General features: G+C 53.0%; 2 protein-coding genes across 5 annotated transcripts; both read right to left on the bottom strand.

Annotated features, from left to right (window-relative positions):
* Nucleotides 1–301: 301 nt before the first annotated feature.
* Nucleotides 302–4,780, bottom strand: TRIP6 (thyroid hormone receptor interactor 6). Its single transcript, XM_066382303.1, has 9 exons — nucleotides 4,343–4,780; nucleotides 3,939–4,066; nucleotides 3,721–3,846; nucleotides 3,070–3,456; nucleotides 1,975–2,068; nucleotides 1,689–1,858; nucleotides 1,052–1,230; nucleotides 677–797; nucleotides 302–568 (listed from the first exon to the last, which is right to left on the bottom strand). The coding sequence occupies exons 1-9, from the start codon at nucleotides 4,449–4,451 to the stop codon at nucleotides 437–439; spliced, it is 1,446 nt and encodes a 481-aa protein (XP_066238400.1). The 5' UTR covers nucleotides 4,452–4,780; the 3' UTR covers nucleotides 302–436.
* Nucleotides 4,781–4,915: 135 nt separating this feature from the next.
* On the bottom strand, nucleotides 4,916–16,089 carry SLC12A9 (solute carrier family 12 member 9). Of its 4 annotated transcripts, none has more exons than XM_066382292.1 (15): nucleotides 15,879–16,089; nucleotides 15,039–15,092; nucleotides 14,433–14,655; nucleotides 14,132–14,266; nucleotides 13,547–13,678; nucleotides 12,830–13,138; nucleotides 12,088–12,195; nucleotides 11,843–11,954; nucleotides 11,140–11,297; nucleotides 10,950–11,032; nucleotides 10,656–10,780; nucleotides 10,326–10,518; nucleotides 10,016–10,190; nucleotides 8,566–8,712; nucleotides 4,916–6,201 (listed from the first exon to the last, which is right to left on the bottom strand). In XM_066382292.1, the coding sequence occupies exons 3-15, from the start codon at nucleotides 14,611–14,613 to the stop codon at nucleotides 5,312–5,314; spliced, it is 2,748 nt and encodes a 915-aa protein (XP_066238389.1). In that variant the 5' UTR covers nucleotides 14,614–14,655; nucleotides 15,039–15,092; nucleotides 15,879–16,089; the 3' UTR covers nucleotides 4,916–5,311. The 4 variants fall into 4 exon arrangements, with proteins under 4 accessions (XP_066238389.1, XP_066238386.1, XP_066238388.1 ...); XM_066382289.1 differs by lacking the exon at nucleotides 15,879–16,089 and adding an exon at nucleotides 15,383–15,502; XM_066382291.1 differs by lacking the exon at nucleotides 15,879–16,089 and adding an exon at nucleotides 15,379–15,491.
* Nucleotides 16,090–18,433: the final 2,344 nt, after the last annotated feature.

Below are 18,433 nucleotides of genomic sequence, written 5' to 3'. Positions count from 1 at the left end.
GGAAAAGTCTACATGTTCAGTATCAGGTACAACCAGTAGGCCTAAGCACATAGTCCACATTAGCAAAAAATAACTTTTTTGCAAATAATTTCTATCAGTTGAGTGAACCCAGAGATACAGAGGACCGACTGTAGTAAAAGAGTTGCAAAAAAATGGACCAGGGCTAAGAAAACCCAGGTTCTGCCACTTGGGAACCATGCAGTCTGGGAAGTCACTTCTCAGCTAAAAATGCGGACAGTCACAATAGTTGTGTTCTGTTGGGCTGCTGTGAGAATCAGATGAGACAACAGACTTGAAAGTGTCTTGTAAACTCTTGAGAGATTATTATTTCATGATTGGAGGAAAAGGAGACAGCATTTGGTGACAGTTGTAAAGACAGATGTCAGGGAAGGTGGTGGATGGGAAGGGAGAATGCAGCAGGAGTTTCTGGGAAGACTCAGCAGTCAGTGGTGACGGTGGCTGAGAGCTCCTGGATGCGCCAGGCACTGCAGGCCTTGCACAAGATGTGTCCATCAAGCGGGTAGCAGCCCTGACACTCACCCTCAGAGGAGAGTAGCAGCCCACACTCCTGTTAGGAAAGAAGCAACAGCTTTCCATCAGTCCAAGACCCCTGGGTTCTACCACCCTAAGTGAGCCCAGACCCCAAGAACGTTTCCCCTTGCCCAGGCCCCCTGACCTCGCACTTGTAACAGCCAATGTGAAAACTGCGATCCAGAGCAACAATTCTCACTGTCTCCTCCTGACCTGGCTCGGGCATGATGGCCCCACCACACACTGAGCACCGTGGAGCAAACTTCCTGGAGTAGAAGAGATCCAAGGGGCTTGTCAAGCCCTGGGGTTGGAGGAGACTAACACTGAAGCCACAGAAGGTGGGATGTGGGACAGAAGGGGAGAGGCCAGAGGTATGGATCTTGGAGAAGAGAATGATGTTAATGAGAAAAAGGCATGGCAAAGGTGGGAAACAGGAGAGACTGTGGTGGGACATGAAGAAGAAAGGAGAAAGATAGGAAAGGCAGACATCCTGAGACAAAGGTGGGAGATCCAGCCTGACCTGTGGAAGTCCTCAATGCAGTGGATCTGGCTGGTGGCATCCACTGTGAAAGGGATGCCATCAAGGCCACGGTGGCACACCACACACGTGAAGCAGCCAGGGTGGTAGGCCTTCCCCATAGCCCGAAGGATTCGGTCCAGAATGGGTTGAGAGCATGTGGAACACTTCTCCAAAGTGGCCTGTTGGGAAGGAGGGCCAAAAGGTTGGCGGCTGAGGAGACCCACAGCAGCCCTACAGGCATCCTGCCAGCCCACCCATCTGTTTATGTAGTCCCCTGCGTGGGAGTGAAAGGTGCCCTTGAACAGATCTGAGTGCAGATCTCAGTACTGCAGCTTCCCAGACAACTTATGTAATCTCTCTGAGCTTAATTTTCCTTCAATACCTGCCTTACAGTATATTGTAGGAATTTAACACTCTCTCTTAACTCTAAAATAATGCCTCACATTTGTAAGGGGCTGTTGTCCTTCCCCTCCAACAGCCAGTATTTAGCAACCTAATTCCCCCCTTTTTTTGTATCCGTTTTAGTTACCCCAGCCTTGAGCCCTGTTCCTCTTTGGGACATGGACATCTAGTTTCCACCTTGGACAAAAGCCCCCCACCTCCTTGCTGACTCCAGCCCCCAGTCCCAACCACTCACCACATAGCAGCTCTCACAATACGCCCTCCTCTCCACGGCATAGAAATGTTGGCCCCGAAGCTGGGACCGGCATGTAGAACACACAAAGCAGCCAACATGAAAGACGCGGTCCAGGGCCACAACCCCGGCCCCATCCCCAACCACATCTTCTCCACAGCCCCCACACCGGCCTGGGGACAGGGAGGGACAGGGAGGGACAGAGTCAACCTGCATAGGCCAGGAAGCCAGATCCGCTGACCCTCTGACTCTCCAGCCCCCCACCCTTTCCACCCACCCTTCAGCTCACCGAAGTACTCCCCACTGGGCGGGTGGCTCATGTCATGCACCAGCTTCTTGGTCAGCCTCTCAAGCTCCTCCTCAGGAGGCTGGCTCAGAGGGACCTGGGAGGTGAGAATCAGGGATTCAGCATGTCTGTAGTTTTTGATGCTGTTAAAATACCTGAGGGGGCCCTGGTGGGATGATCAGTGGATAGAGCATTGGCCCAGCATATGGAAGTCCCAGGTTCAATTCCTGGTCAGGGCACACAAGACGAAAGGACCATCTGTTTCTCTCTCCCTCCCTCTCTCCCTTCTCTCCCTCTTCCTTTCCCACAGCCAGTGGCTTGACTGGTTCGAGTCTCAGCCCTGGGCACTAAGCATAGCTTGTGGGTCTGAGCCTCAGCCTCAGGCGCTAAAATTATCTCAGTTAATTCAAGCATCTGCCTCAGATGGGTTGCTGGGTGGATCCTGGTCAGGGTGCATGCAGGATTCTGTCCCACTATCTCCCCTCCTCTCACTTAAAAATAAATAAATAGCCTGACCAGGCAGTGGTGCAGTGGATAGAGTGTCAGACTGGGACACAGAGGACCCAGGTTCAAAACCCCGAGGTTGCTGGCTTGAGCACAGGCTCATCTGGTTTGAGCATGGCTCACCAGCTTGGACCCAAGGTCGCTGGCTTGAGCAAGCAAGGGGTCACTCAGTCTGCTGTAGCGCCCCGGTCAAGGCACATATGAGAAAGCAATCAATGAACAACTAAGGTGCCACAACAAAGAATTGATGCTTCTCATCTCTCCCCCTTCCTATCTGTCTGTCCCTATCTATCCCTCTCTCTGTCACAATAAATAATAAAATAAAATTAAACATCTGACAGTGACCAGGCAATTCTACCCAGAAAGCTCATTGGAGAACATCTCAGCCCAGGGTCCAAGGATGCCCTTGGACCAGATGCCTTGAGGAGCCAGTGTGTCACTCCAGTGCCCTCCCTCCTACATTTCCTGACCTGCCTCACACCCCTGGCAGTAGAGAGGTCCAGAGCTCTGACACCACAAACCTCTGAAAACCAGGCCTTAAAACACTACCCCACCCCACCCGACAGTCTCCAAATCCCAGTGCCTGGGGCTTACCTGGTGCCCGTAAGCGCTTCCTCTTCCTCCTACAGGGCTACAGCCCCCAGCAGCCTCTTCTTTACCCCCAAGCCCTGGCTCTCTGTGGCTCCTATAGCCAGACCCCCAGACATCACCTCGGCCTGGGAGAGGAAAGTGTGGTCCTGGTGGGGGCCCTGAGGCCTGAGAGGGCCCCCCCCTTGGGGGGCCACAGCCTCTCACTGGCTGTGCTACCTTCACTTGCACAGGAAAAGCAGGGCCAGCAGGAGTGCAGGCTGTAGCGTAGGAGGCCGGAGTAGGGCCCCCATAGGGGGATGCTGGGAGCAGCAGGGGGGGAACACCTCCTCCATTTGGCTTCAGGGAGCCTGATCCAGGGCGGTAGGTAGGGGGCTGAGGGGGTTCATAAGCCTGGGGAGAAATGCAGACCAAAAGGATTGAGCAGGCCTATTATAGGACACACACTTGTGGAAACCCTTTCCCACCCCATGTGGTTTTTGCCAAGGACCCAGCCTTGAGTGGCTGACAACCCATTACTCTGGTGGCCCAGCTCCTTCAGTGTTGGTGTGTGCATCACTACACAGAGGATGAGGGGACAGGAGTGGCTGAGTGAACAGAGAACGGACCAGGCTGGGGGCAGAGGACAAGGAGCAGGGGAGGGGTGGGGTGGGTCACCTGCCGGTCAGGCCTCCGTGGGGGATGACCACGACCCCCATCCAGCTCAGCCAACATGCTAGTCAGGGAATCTATCTCAGCATCCAAACTTCCTGGGCGCAGGCCCCCCCTGTCTGGGGGGAGTGCCTAGGGAATAAGAGCAAAAGCAAGGAGAATGTCAATCACACGGCCTCCTCTCCTGCCCTGGGTGCCATGCACCCTTCAACCCCAGATTTTACCTGTGAGCGCTGGGGTGCTCCATGGCACCCCACCCAGGCTGGCCCCCGATCCTCCGTTCCCCCCGGAGCCTGGTAACACTGCTCTGATGGAACCGGGCAAAAATTGACCCTGGGATGGGACTGGAGTGCTGGGGTGAGGGAAAAGAGAACGAAGGTGGATATGGGGAAGACAACAAGGGTGACACTTGTGGAGGCTGCCCTCTCGGTCCCTCTTCTCCTCTTTCCTCCATCCCACCCCTACCCACACCTGGGGTCCGAGAATGAGCCAGGAGGCAAGAAGGACCACCGAGAGAGCAGGGACCGCTGGTTCCAGCCCAGCTTCGGGAAAGGGGCGGCAGGCGCAGGATCGGCGGGATGCAGACGCCTGCCAGCCGGTGGCCTCCGCCGCACTGGGGCTGCCTTACCTGCTCCGTGAGCTGGCGGCGGCCCCGGGACGCCTCGGGGGAGAGCTCGGCCCTGAGAGGCTCTGGCAGGCTCTGGCTGCTTGGGAGGCAGCCAAGTGGGTCCCGACATGGCCTGGAACAGGGGACTCGAGAGAGCGGTCAGGGACCACGAAGCCCCGGGCCTCTGGCCTTGAAACCTTCTTCCGCCACACACCTCGTTTGGGACTCCAGGAAAAAAAACTTTTTCTGGCTTTTTTCCCCTCTTCCTCCCCAATTTGGGGGACGGCCACGCCCCCGGTGACGTCAGCACATTCCTGGGGGAGAGTCACGTGGCTCCCTAGGCCCTAAATCACGTTCCTCCCCCCCCTTAGTCGGCCCCCTGCTGCCCAGCAGGCAGGGCTTTCTGCGGGAGCCCCAGGCTGGGGTGATGTGGACAGACTCCCATTTTCACGAGTCCCCCCAGGCTGGCGCCCCAAGTCTTGCATGTGGTCTCCTCCCCACTGGGCCATTCCTTTCCCCACATTCCCCCATAGATCTCTCCCTTTTCCTGTCCCACCTACCCTACCCTCGCACCAGCAGTGTTCAGCCAGCCTGTAGTGTTTTGGTCTTTTATTCACATTCAGCAGTTAGAAAAATAAAACAGAACAAAAACTTCACAACCTCAGAGGTCAGTGAGTCTGTCAGGTGAGGGGGAGACTGAGGTAGCCTAGAGTCACAAGCAGAGACCCAGCCCCCATCAAGGCACCGGTGACGGGAAGGAGGGGGCACAGCAGATTCCCTCCCCTGGCGGCGGCGCAAGAACAGCTGCCCTGCATTAGTGCACCAGCGCCCCTCTCCTAGAGATCTAGAGATGCCCTAGCCCAGGATCCCCTAATACCTCCACCCTGCTCTGTGTCCAGGTGCAGGGTAGGCAGGAAGTGGCCCTTCCCCACTTCATCAGATAATCAAGATGGGCTGCAGACCTGGACAATCTACTTCAGGAATGGGGCATCAGAGATCAGTGCAAGTGACAGGGGTGACACCATGAATAAGCAGCGTGGGGCCCAGATCTCGACTCAGAATCTCCAGCAGCGCCAGGTAGCGGGGATATCGAGCAGGATCAGCAGGTGGCCGTGGCAAGTACAGGAAGGTGAGGGCTGTGGCAGGCCCCTGCTCGCCATCCCTACCCTCTGGCCCACCAGGCCCCCCTCCTCTGCCACGCCCCTGCTGGGCTCGAACTAGGGCGTTGGCGCTGCATGCCAGGGCCTCTGCATCGGAGTCTCCCTGCCTGCCGTTCACAAAATCCCCTTCCTCCTCTTCCTCAGCCTCTCTGGACCCAGCCCCATCACCCCACACCACCTCCTGCACCTCAGCCCGGATCCTCAGCTGGCTCAGCAGTGCCCGGAGTCGTTCCTCAGCTGCCCCAGGGGCCTCTTGAGGCCCCAGGCACAAGAAGATCCGGAGCCGGGCACTGTGCCAAGCAGGCACCATGCCTAAGATAGTTGCCATCTGCAGCAGGAAGAGGCCGCAAACATCCACGTAGCCAGGCCCACCCCGAGGCCGCAGCAGGTTGAGGGGCCACACATCCACATGATGCAACTGAGAGGTGCCCCCGGACCCCCGGCTCAGCCGCTCAGGGGGCAGGGCACCGCAGGCCCGTGCCAGAACCACATTCTTGTTCATCTTGAGGGCATCAGCCATCGTGGCCACGTAGTCCTGGGGACTTAGAGACCGTGGGCTCCCAGGAGCCCGGGGTGGAGGGAACAGGGTACTCAGGGCTGGGGACCCGCCCTCCTGGGTGCCATCAGCAGGCTCAGAGAAAGCAGGATCTGTCAGGAAGTGATCCTGGGGCACAGCATCATCGTAGAAACCCAGAACCAATGTGTTGGGCTTCATGCCACCTGGGGGCAGAGAGGGGGAGGTAGAAAGTAACCAAGAGGAATCAGACTCACCAGCTGAGTTTACACCACACTATACACACATCCATTCATACATGCTGATGGCAACATCAGGTATGACATTTGTTTGCACTGTGCTTGGGCTCTTAGGACAACATTATGCGAGTTTGACATGACTTTTAGTTTTCCCAAATACTTTCTCATGCATTTATTTGATTTACTTCCAAGACTAATCTTCCCCATTTAAATAGGCAAAGTTCACCTTGTTATTCTTTTAACTAATGAGCATTTTTGGTGGCAATAAATGTATTCACTCCAAGCTTCTACCAGAATACTTTTTTCATGATAGGAGATGAGTCTGAATACACTGAGCAGACCAGACTCCTAATTAGTCAAGCTTATGGCCTCGATATCCAAGGAAACAGCACCCAGCCTCTGCTGGAGGAGGAGGAGAACTCAGTGCTGGGGCTGTGCAATCTGTTTCCCTAATGATGGCATATCCCAAGCACGGTTCCTGGAAAAGAGACAGCTAACATCTGCATGCTAACCAGGGCCATGTCCTGTGGAAAGTACTTTGTGTTTTACTTAACTCATTGATGCTTGAAGCAAGGCTATTACAGAGGGACTATTTATTCACTCCCTTTTACATATAAGGAAACTGAGGCACAGAACAGTGAAGTCACCTGCCCAAAGGTTCACGACTGGTAGATACTGGAGTGGCAGGTAAACACAATGTACTCAGCACCTAAGCCCGTTCTCTGAGCCTTAGGTGGCTCCAAGTCTCTTCCAACAGCTCCTGGTGTTTAATTTTTGAATACCCAATATGGAATCAGATAACTTCCTCCCTTTAAGAGGGCTGACTATACAGAAAGACTCTGAGACCTTTCTTTTTTTCTATTTTTTAAAATTTTTTCTTCAACTTATGTATTGATTTTATTTTTATTTATTATTTTTTTTTAATTTTATTCATTTTAGAGAGGCAGGAGGGAGAAAGAGAGAGACAGAGACAGAGAGAAGGACGGGGAAGGAACAGGAAACATCAACTTCCATATGTGCCTTGACCAGGCAAGCCCAGGGCTTCAAACCAGGGACTTCAGCGTTCTAAGTCGACGCTTCATCCACTGCGCCACACACGTCAGGCTATTTATTATTTATTTATTTATTTTTATTTGAGAGAGAGAGACAGAAATATTGATCCATTCGTGTATGTGCCCTGACTGGGAATTGAACCTTCAACCTTTTCATATTGGAACGATGCTTTAACCAACCTAACTATCTGACCAGGGCTGTGTATTGATTTTAGGGAGAGAGGAAGGGAGAGAAAGAGAAAGAGAAACATCAATCTGTTCCATATATGTCCTGACCAGGGTTCAAACCCACAACCTTTGTGTTACAAGACCATGCTCTAACCAACTGAGCTACCTGGCCAGGACCTAAGACCCTTTCTTTGAAACAGATGGGTTGCCAGGAGGATTACTATTTAAAGGAAATCCTTCTCCTTTTATTTGAATCATTTTCTGCAGGATAAATTTCATGAAGTTAGTAGGCTCTTGGCACAGGCTTCCCCACAAATGAGACCAGACCCACAGATGCTCCAGGGTCTAATGCTTGATAACATCCCAAAAACACTTCAGCAGGTGTGAACTCTAGCCGATCCTGACAATTAAACTAGTCACACCCCCTCCTGAGCACTTGCCAGGGTTCTGATTTACACCAAACAGGGCAATGTCCAACAGTTGATCTTTAGCCAGATTCTAGGTGGAGAAAGAAGCACTCAGAGAGGGGACAGATACCAGTCCCGAGCTTAAGAGCAAAGGAGGCAGCTGAGCACAGATTGGAAGGGAGCTGAGGTGCAAGACCAGAGGCCTCAGCACTAAGACACAGTCACAAGCTGAGCATCTTCCGCTCTACCCCAAAGCATCAGCCCCACACACCCTTTGAATCTTTGCAGAAGCCATGTTACACCACTCCCTATTTCTTCATCCCTTCCAAGGCCCAACTGAGATCTTGTTACAGACCTTTGCTGGCCACGTAAGTGTATAGTGGTCTTCCTTTCTCTGAACTCAGGTGGTTAGAAACCATCTGCCATAGATTTGATGGGGCAGCCACCAGCTTTAAATAATACTTCCATTGTCCCCAGAAATACAATATGCTCGTTAGTGCCTGTGCCCCTATTTTTGCATCAAAAAAAATAATGTCATTCCATCTCTAGCCCTTAAGCATCTCTTCAGGCCCTGATCACATACTATTATCTTTGAATGCCATGTCTTATCTGCAGTAGACTGTGGGTTCCTTTGGAGTTTGCAATCTGTGGTTTACTCTCTTGGGTGGTGGAGGGGAGGGTAGTGGAGACTGTAAAAGGCTCACCAAGGCCTGAGATCCGCAGCAGATGCTGAGCTCCCTGTCGTACAGAGGGTGAGAGGGTGAGGTCCACAAAGGCCTTCACTTGGGCCCTGTCCACAAGGCTCAGCCACGCCCCATACTGTGGCTGCACAGGATCTGAGGGCAGGCAATCTGTAGAAAAAGAAGGCAGCAAATGTAGACCAAACTCATGCACTTTCTCCTATGGTCCAAATCACAAGTGAGCAGAAGAAAAGGGTCTGGCAGCCTGACCTGTGGTGACGCAGTGGATAAGCACCAACCTAGAATGCTGAGGTCACTGGTTGGAAACCCTGGGCTTGCCCTGGTCAAGGCACATATGAGAAGCAACTACTACAAGTTGGTACTTCCCACTCCTTCCTCCACAACCCACCTCTCTCTCCTCTCTCTAAAATCAGTAAATAAAATCTTTTCCTTTTATTTATTTATTTTTTTGAGAGAGAGAGGAACAGACAGGAAGGGAGAAAGATGAGAATCATCAGCTCTTCATTGTGGCACCTTAGTTGTTCTTCATTGATTGCTTCTCATATGTGCCTTGAGGGGGAAGGGGGGGCAGGTTCCAGCCATGCCAGTGACCCCTTGCTCGAGCCAGTGACCTTAGGCTCAAGCCAGCGACCTTGGGCTTCAAGCCAGTGACGTTGGGCTCAAGCCTGCAACCTCAAAGTTTCGATCCTGGGTCCTCTGCATCCTGGGTCGACACTCTATCCATAGCACAACCACCTGGTCAGGCTCTTTCTTTCTTTTTCTATTTTTTTTTAAGACAAGTCGCTGAAGGGGTCACTGGCTTGGCTGGAGCTCCACCCCTCCCCCATCAAGGCACATATAAGAAAGCAATCAATGAACAACTAAGGTGCCATGATAAAGAGTTGATGCTTCTCGCCTGACCAGGTGGTGGCGCAGTGGATAGAGCGTCGGACTGGGATGCGGAAGGACCCAGGTTCGAGACCCGAGGTCGCCAGCTTGAGCGCGGGCTCATCTGGCTTGAGCAAAGAGCTCACCAGCTTGGACCCAAGGTCGCTGGCTCCAGCTGGGGGTTACTCGGTCTGCTGAAGGCCCACGGTCAAGGCACATGTGAGAAAGCAATCAATGAACAACTAAGAAGTCGCAACGCGCAACGAGAAACTGATGATTGATGCTTCTCATCTCTCTCCGTTCCTGTCTGTCTGTCCCTGTCTATCTCTGCCTCTGTAAAAAAAAAAAAAAAAAAAGAGTTGATGCTTCTCATCTCTTTCCCTTCCTGTCTGTCTGTCTGTCTCTCTCTCTCTCTCTTAAAAAAAAAAAAAAAGAAAAGAAAACAGAAAAAGAAAGACAGACATCTGGACAGGGCTGTGTGCTGGTTGGAAGGGTTGGCTGGGAAGAAGCATGAGGCCTCTGGGACACAAAGAACACCAAGAATATCTGAGACCGAGATGGAAAGGAGGAATGGAGGGCAACTCACCAAGGTCTCCCAGGGTGACATGGCCCAGCACATAGAGGCCTCCCTTCTTGAGCTGGTTGGCCAACCGAAGCAGAGGCAGGGCACCCCGGGGGTTCCCCACCAGGAGCAGCAGCTGAGGTCGCCAAAATTTCACATGCTCCTTCCGCACGTCCAGTCGAAGCAGGTATTTACGAACCTGGAGACAGGGTGAGGTGGTGGAGGGAAGAGCTCCAGTGGGCAACCCACATTCAACAACTCACAGACAGGAGCTCTAGGCGGGTTTTCCCAGATCGCCTCCTCCCCTCCCCACCCTCCTCTGCGGCCCCCCAACCTGGTGGAAAAGCAAGGCCTGGCTAACATAGCCCCAGCTGCTGGGGCCACCTCGAGCTGTGAGCAGGGCAGCAAGCAGGCCCATGAGTAGTAGAGAGCCGCCAGCAGCCCCAGGGCTGATGAGAAACATCATGAGCAGGCAGGAGGCTACCCCCAGCAAGCACGTGTGCCAGGAGAACAGGCTGAAGGTGGGGCTGCAGGGGGACAGAGAGAAGGAAGGACATTCAGGGCCAGCCCTGAACACCAGGCCACTTCATTCCATTCCCAGCCTCACCTCCCTTGGTCTTTTCCATTCCTCCTTCTTTTTGGGGAGACACAGTCATTCTCTCACCGGAAGTTGGGGGCCGATGCCCACTCCAGGCTCAGACAGGACAGGTCCACGGCAGCATAGGCCACCAAGTAGAAAACGGTGACCACAGCAGCCAGTGTGTTCAGCTTCCCAGCTAGGAGCACCAGCTGGACAAGAACCCAGAGGTTCGGCATTGGGCCACCTCCATCAAATGCCAATATATCTTGCCTTTTCATTTCCATCTCCCAGCCCACTCCTAAGCTCTTCCTGGTCCTGCAGGCATAACCAGGAGGGGCTTAGAGTAAGGGGGAAGGCAATTTAAAAAGGAAGGCTTACCTGTACTAGGCCCCACGAATAGAGCACGGCTCCCCAGGGGTTTCCCCCTCGGGACACCACCTTGGCTGGCGCTAAGATCACTCCTGTGCAAACAGCAATGCAGCAGACACATCAGCCTGGGCAAAGCACAGACTGAGGCAGACACAGAGGACATGCTCAGAGCTGGGTAAGGAGGCAGGGGGCAGCATACCAAAGAGGTCGTCCTGGGCCAGGGCGTGGAGGATGCGGGAGGCACCGATAAGGGAGCTCATGGAGGCTGAGAGAGCTGTGGCATAGATACCAATCAACACCAGTGGGGGCCATAGGCTGATGGCACGAAAGAACCCATAATCCTCCTGCAGCAGGACCCTACAAGAAGGGAAATAGGAGGGCACAGAAAATAAATATGCAGCCATTTGGGGTCCTCGTGAGAACAGCACTCACAACAACATTGTGTGAGGTTAAGAGCTGGGCATTCTCAACTGATCCAGCCCCCTCTCTCAAGAACCACAGTAATGGATCAAGTGTGCTGGGGGATAGACTTGGCATTCATTGGTTATCATTGGGCTGTTTTGGAATTAATCACGTGACAGATATTCCCAATAGTATAAGCACAAGGAACCAACTGTTTATGGAAAACCATTCCCCAGCCCCAAACCAAGTGCTTACAACAGTACCAGGCACATGGCAAAGGCTGGCTGTGGGTTATCTAGCACCACTTAGCCAGCCCTCCCATCAGTAGCAGCAGCTCTATCTCTCTCCCATGGGAGAAATAGTTCTCATTTTCCCTGTACCCCAACAACTTGGGTAACTTCCCCCCAGCCTGTCCGATCTTTGGTGATCCAGATGCATCAACATTGTCCAAACAATCCCCTCACCCCTTAGAAGACCAGGCTCACCCCCTCCCCAGGCACCTGTCACAGGTGAAGCTAGAGAGGAAGAAAAGCAGGATGTAGATCAAAAAGGTGTAGGCAACAGCCACAATGGTGCCCAGAGGAATCGCCCGGCTGGGGTCCTTTAGTTCCCCTGGTTGGGGGGGAAGTAGAGGAAGAGAAGTCAGCCCTCCACCATCCCCTACATACCTGAGCCCTCAGCAACCAGATAGGAACACAAGGTGGCAGCCCCACACCCCCAAGAGGGGGTAGGCAGGAACTCTCACCAGACATGTTGGCCCCAGCCATGATGCCCGTGCAGCCATTAAAAAGGACAGCAAAGACGCTGGCAAAGGTCATCATGGCCCCTGTCGTGTAGTCCTTGGCGTAGCCAGCTGAAAAGGGATTTTTCTCAGGGAGGAGAGGGTGTCAACATCCCTCCTAGTGATCCAGACATCTTGGCCCTGCCACCTGCTCCTCATAGTCCACAAACCCCCTTCTTCCCCCACCACCTTCACCAAGACCTCATCCCTGACCCACCAATGGACCTGGCTCAGCTCTTCACCTTCTTCTCCTGTATACTCTGTTCCTCTCTCCAGGCCATATCCATACTCTTTCCTAAGACACCTACCCTCCCCACCTTGGGCCACCTCCAGTTCCTCCTACTCCCGCCCTCCCCGGCCTATATTTCCATCTGGCCCTTCAAAACTCCTCTGTGATTCTTGTCTACTTGAATCACATTCAGTCTATTATGGTATTTAATTGTTTCCTGAATGTAATCTTATCTCTCCAACTAAACAAGTTCCTCTAAGCCAGTGACTGTCTTGCGGTCAACTCTTGGGCCCTACTGGAGACACAGCAGCCAATACATACTGAACAGATCTTAATTAAAATGCTCTACTTCAAGGTCCAGATCTCCTGCTTGCAATTCTCTCTGACATCTGTTCTCACGGAGGAATTCTAAGGGTGCAGCCCCACACGTGCTTGCCCCTTTCCCTGAGAATCCCAGCACCTCTGAGCCCAGCTTACCACCTAAGTTGGCCTTCAGGGTGCTGCTATTGAAGCCAGTGAAGTGGCCGACCTGGGTTGGCAGGGATGAGCCATTGGGGCCAGGCCGAGGGGTCAACTGGATGACCCTGGGCCCCACAGCAACAAAGCTGACCAACACCGAAGCCAGGGAACCAGAGACCAGAAGGAATGTGAGGAAGGAGGCACGGGCATAGAGGCCAGCCCCCAGTGTGCAGACCCCACCCACCAGTCCCAGCAGCAGGGAACCATAAAGCAAACTCCAGCCGTAACCCTGGGGCAGGACTCGGAGCCCACTAGACGCTGTGGAATCTGCAGAGGAAGGAACAGAGTTAGAAGTCCAGCCCCCAAGAAGGAACCCCAACCATAACACAAAGCAGGAATATACCCATGCTTTTGCCCACCTGTCCTCAGAAAGGCCATCTTCCATATTCCTTCACTAAACTGAAACCCAGCATCCTAGCCCTGCCTGGTGAGTACCACCAATCTTGCTATCAATTTTAGGGTTATTAACTTATCCTCCAAACTAGATGGTAAGCTCACTGTGGCCCAGGACAGTCTCTCAGACATCTACGCATGGCTGGGCACATGGTAAAAGCTTGAGAAAGACAAGCTAATGGAGCACTTTGCTCCTCTCCTGGAGAGGGCCTCTCTTTCTCATAATCTCAGCATCCCAGACCCTGCAAATCCACAGTTTCCATGACCAGGGAGAAGACAGACCAGCCCCGAAGACATCAAGCACGGCCTCCACCAGCCCCAACAGGGAGACAGCACAGCCACAGACATTAGCCAGGTAGAACATGAGGCCAATACTGCCTCCAACTTCAGGCCCCAAGGTCCGGCTGATCATGACTAAAAGTGGAAGCAGGGGGTGAGTGTTAAGGGAAAGGAGCATGAGGAAGGGCCCTGGCACAAAGCACTCTGCAGCTGGCCCCCCAGTCTGAGGTATCAGAGGCAATGTGTCCCAGCACAGTCATTCCCAAATCATGTGGCTTCACACAAGTCCCTAATGCTCTTAAGTTCTAGTTTCCTCCTCCATAAAATGAATGCGATCTAATTGACAAGACTGTTAGGAGAACCAAATGACAGCTGAAAGACACCTGGTGGACTAGAAAGTGGCACTAAAATAGAAAGCCATGTTGGTCTCTTTCCCCATACCGTCTTGCTTTTGAAATATTCATTAGAACCTGCCTCCCTTTTGCCGTACTCCCCCCTGCCCCCCGCCAGGGGATAGAGGAAGGGGCCCTTCCTCCTCCCTACAAGATGGAAGAGCCCAGACCCCAGTCCATCAATGTTGGAGGATACAGTAGGCTCCGCCACCCCGAACAGCTCCATTGGTGGCAATGGCACAGACAGAGAGGACGGTAAGCGCCAGGATGAAGTAGGCAACCAGGAGCATGGCCAAAGCCTGCAACAGCCCAGCATGGCCCACCACGAACCCTGGAACAGGAGTGGCAAAGCAGGTCAAAAGGTGGCTCACACCCCCACACCCCCACACCCACCCCTCACCCACTGGTCCTCAGTTACCTCCAGCCCTTCCACAACCTCATCCCAGACCCCTGCTCCCCACTGTACCCCCTAGTAAGCTCCTCCCCCATCCACTCACCAATCCTCAGGAAGACAACTATACTGAACATGGACAGGACTGTGGGCACCACCACACCCAGGAAGGTAGAGAGCTTCCGGGTAGATTCACCTCCAGGCCCTCCAGTCCCATTGGCAGGGAAGGTAACCCCCTCGTCCCCCAGGAGGCGGTAGGCCAGCAAAGGAGAGTTTTCACTGGCCATGGCTGAGAGCAGGTAGAGGAATACAGCAGTGGATTATGAGGCCTGCACAAGAGAATGTGCTGATTGGAAAGCAGCTCTGCTGACCCCCTCAAAAAAAACCCACCTCTAAGCCAATACCCAGAAGCCTCACCCAAAGGGAGAGCTGCAAGGAAGCACACACACACACACACACACACACACACACACACACACACACACACACACACTGGGGGGTTGACTGGCCCTGGTCACTGCCCCAACAATGGAAGAATTTGGGTATCAAGGCCCCTTTCCGCTCCAGAAGGCCACCCCTTCCCCCATATCTCTGACACTAGGGATGGCAGTGATTCTGGAAAGAGGCAAAGATCCTCTCACTTAACTAGCAGTAGAAGAGGAAGCAAATCCTCTAAAAGGGAAGTGAGTTATGAGCAGGAAGCCCTTCTCACCTCTCCGCAGAACTGAGTCGCAGCCCCCCAAGCTCCCTGAAGCAGTCGCTTCACCTAGGGCAACAAGAAACTTCCAAATCTTCCCACGCCCCACCTTCCCTCTTCTTCAACCCATCTTCTCTCCTTAGCCTCACCAGATCCCTCCCACCACATGAGACACCCCCCAAATATACCTCTCTACTACCAAAACAGAAACACAAGCAGGCAAGACAAAGTGGGTCCTCCGTTCCCCACCGATTCCTGCCCACTTTCTCCCGGGGCGTGTAGGAGGGGGCCGCGATCCCCTTCTCCCTGGCCAGGCGCACCCCCACAGCTCGTTTGCAGCAAAGCGCTCACTCACCCACCTGGAGGACGCAGCTGCTCGGGGGTGATTCCCGAGAGCTAAGGGGGTCCGCTACGGGAGGAGGGAGCACGGGTGCGGGAAAGACAGCTGCGGCTACCGGGATGCCAGGCCTGGAGCCTGCCCACCAAGCACGCGCATCCCATTGGCCCCTAGGACGAGCCCCGCCCCATGGGCGAGTCTGGGGAAGCCACGCCCCCTCGAGGCTCTAGTGGCCCGCGGGTCTCCCGCTCCACGTGCGCCTGGGATGCTGCCGGGTTACCCCTGAGGCCCGCCGTGTGGACCACGGGTCTTACACCGCCCTGGGGCAAACAAGCCTCCGTCGCCTGGTCAGGACCCTACTCCGAACTCGAAGGCGTCCCGAAGAGCCACCGCTGAAAGGGGTGTGTGTTAACGGCGTCAGGCAGCCTCAGGTGGGCGGGGCCGCGACACCTAGCCCAGGTGCGTCGCCGGCAACGCGGGACTTCGTCACTTTACGCCTTCGAGGGTCCCACTCCAACCTCTGGAATGCCAGGGATGTCCGTCCCGGTGCCCTCTGGTCGCGCGCAGTCCAGACCACCGGCTGCTTTTTTTTGCTTCATCCACCTGAGGGAGACATTGACCGCTCATCCAGACGTGACCTGGAGGCTCAAGTCGTTGCCTGTCCTCTCCGTCTACCGCCTGCTTCCGAGCGCTCCCGTACGGTGTTCTCCCCGGAAGTTAGGGCGCCTTTTTCACTCTTCAGGTACCAGCAACATCAGCACCACCTAGCAACGCTTCTAATATGTAAACTGGTGATTAATTACAACCTCCCACGTTAGGTTCTTCTGATAGTTAAACGAACTAGAAGGCACTTGAGAACAATGCTGAAATGTTCAATGTTATGCAAAATGCAATACTACATTAAATATGCATAACCACTCTGTGAGGGAGGTTGGTGCTGCTATTATTTACATTTTTCATTAGGAAATTGAAGCTTAGAGAGCTTCAGTAATAACTGAACTTCAGTAATAACCTAACTTTCCTTTATGGTTATACTGTCATTTGAGCCTCAGGAAATGAACACCACTTTTCTTTCCACTGGTCTTTGGCTGTAGGTTATCTGCAACATTTCATTAGGAGAGGAAGGGGCTCAAACAGGCCAATATGTGGCTTTGCCAAGGAAAGGTCTCATAACCCTCAATTGGCATCTCTGCTGCCTACAACAGAGTGTGGCTCCTGGATCTCTCTAAAACCACCCTGGACACAATTTTTGGTGATTTCAATATCCACATTGATGAGACTTCCAACACCCTGGCCTGACAGTTACTTAAATTTCACTTCTGCATAGATCTTATCCTCCACCCTACCCAGTGGTCATGCTTAGACCTTGTCCTTACCAATACCTGCAAGTCCTTCTTTCTGTTCATCTCATTTAGTAGGCGTGTTGAGAAAAAAAAAAGTGAATCAGCTGTTTGTTAAACAGTAATGAAGACTTTTTTCAGGACTACTGCAATACATGTCAAGATTATCACAATAGAGGAGAGAGGTGAAGTTCAACCCCCAGATACAGCAAAGACAGCTAGGGATTTATATGTAACAAGGCAGAATGAGGGGACTAGTGAATAGAAAATTACCAAGAGGAAATGCCAAGCATAGGGGGATTCTAGCTAAACAAACTTAACAAGATTTTTGCTGAAGGCAAGCCAGAGTGATCAGATATCAAGATAACAGATATCTTCTAAATTGGGCTAGGCAGGCCCAGCAAGGATGGGGACCAAGGTCAAGACCTAGTCCAGCCTAACCAGGCTGTGGTGCAGTGGATAGACCGTCAGACTGGGACACAGAGGACCCAGGTTTGAAACCCTGAGGTCGCTGGCTTGAGTGCAGGCTCACCAGCTTAAGTGCAGGGTCACTAGCTTGAGTGTAGGATCATAGACATGACCACATGGTCGCTGGCTTGAGCCCAAAGGTCGCTGGCTTGAAGCCCAAGTTTGCTGGCTTGAGCCCAAGGTCGCAGGCTTGACTAGGAATCACTGGCTCAACTGTAGCCCCCCAGTCAAGGCACATATGAAAAAGCAATCAATGAACAATTAAGGAGACAAAGGAGCCACAATAAAGAATTGATGCTTCTCATCTCCATTCCTGTCTGCCTGTCCCTATCTGTCCCTCTCTCTGTCTCTGTCACAAAAAAAAAAAAAAAAAGACCTAGTCCAGAAGAGGTCTTTATCATGTTCTGACCCCGACAACCTCCACCTTACTGAACCCACTTTACAGGATCTGTTGATCCTGTCCTCTTTCCACTGTCCTCCATTCACTTCCCTTCATACCAAGTTTAAAAGTCATGGTCAGCTGTGGTGGCGCGGTGGATAAAGTGTTGACCTGGAACACTGAGGTCGCCAGTTTGAAACCCTGGATTTGCCTGGTCAAGGCACATATGGGAGTTGATGGTTCCTGCTCCTCCCTTTCTTCTTTCTCTCTCTCTTTCTTCTCTAAAATGAATAAATTAAAAAAATCCTAAAAAAGAAAAAAAGTGATGGTCAGTGAAAAGCACTCCTTGCCCTTCTCTCACTTAGTTACACCTCTTGGCAAAACCACAGCCCTGGCCTGACCAGGCGGTGGCGCAGTGCATAGAGCGTCAGACTGGAATGAGGAGGACCCAGGTTCGAGACCCCAAGGTCGCCATCTTGAGTGCGGGCTCATCTGGCTTGAGCAAAAAGCTCACCAGCTTGGACCCAAGATCACTGGCTCGAGCAAGGGGTCACTCGGTCTGCTGAAGGCCCACGGTCAAGGCACATATGAGAAAGCAATCAATGAACAACTAAGGAGCCACAATGAAGAACTGATGTTTCTCACCTCTCTCCCTTCCTGTCTATCTGTCCCTCTCTCTGACTCTCTCTGTCTCTGCCACAAAAAAAACAAAAACGACAGCCCTGGTAAACATCTACCCTTAGCCTGCCCACACAGTCGAATGTAGCTGGCAAAAACACCCAACCGGCCCTGGCCGGTTGGCTCAGTGGTAGAGCGTCGGCCTGGCGTGCAGAAGTCCCGGGTTCGATTCCCAGCCAGGGCACACAGGAGAAGCGCCCATTTGCTT

The sequence above is a fragment of the Saccopteryx leptura genome, chromosome 4, assembly GCF_036850995.1.
Source record: "Saccopteryx leptura isolate mSacLep1 chromosome 4, mSacLep1_pri_phased_curated, whole genome shotgun sequence".
In the NCBI taxonomy this organism is placed as follows: domain Eukaryota; kingdom Metazoa; phylum Chordata; class Mammalia; order Chiroptera; family Emballonuridae; genus Saccopteryx; species Saccopteryx leptura.
The sequence above is the reverse complement of the archived record's forward strand: the minus strand, read 5'-3'. Positions and strand labels throughout refer to the sequence as shown.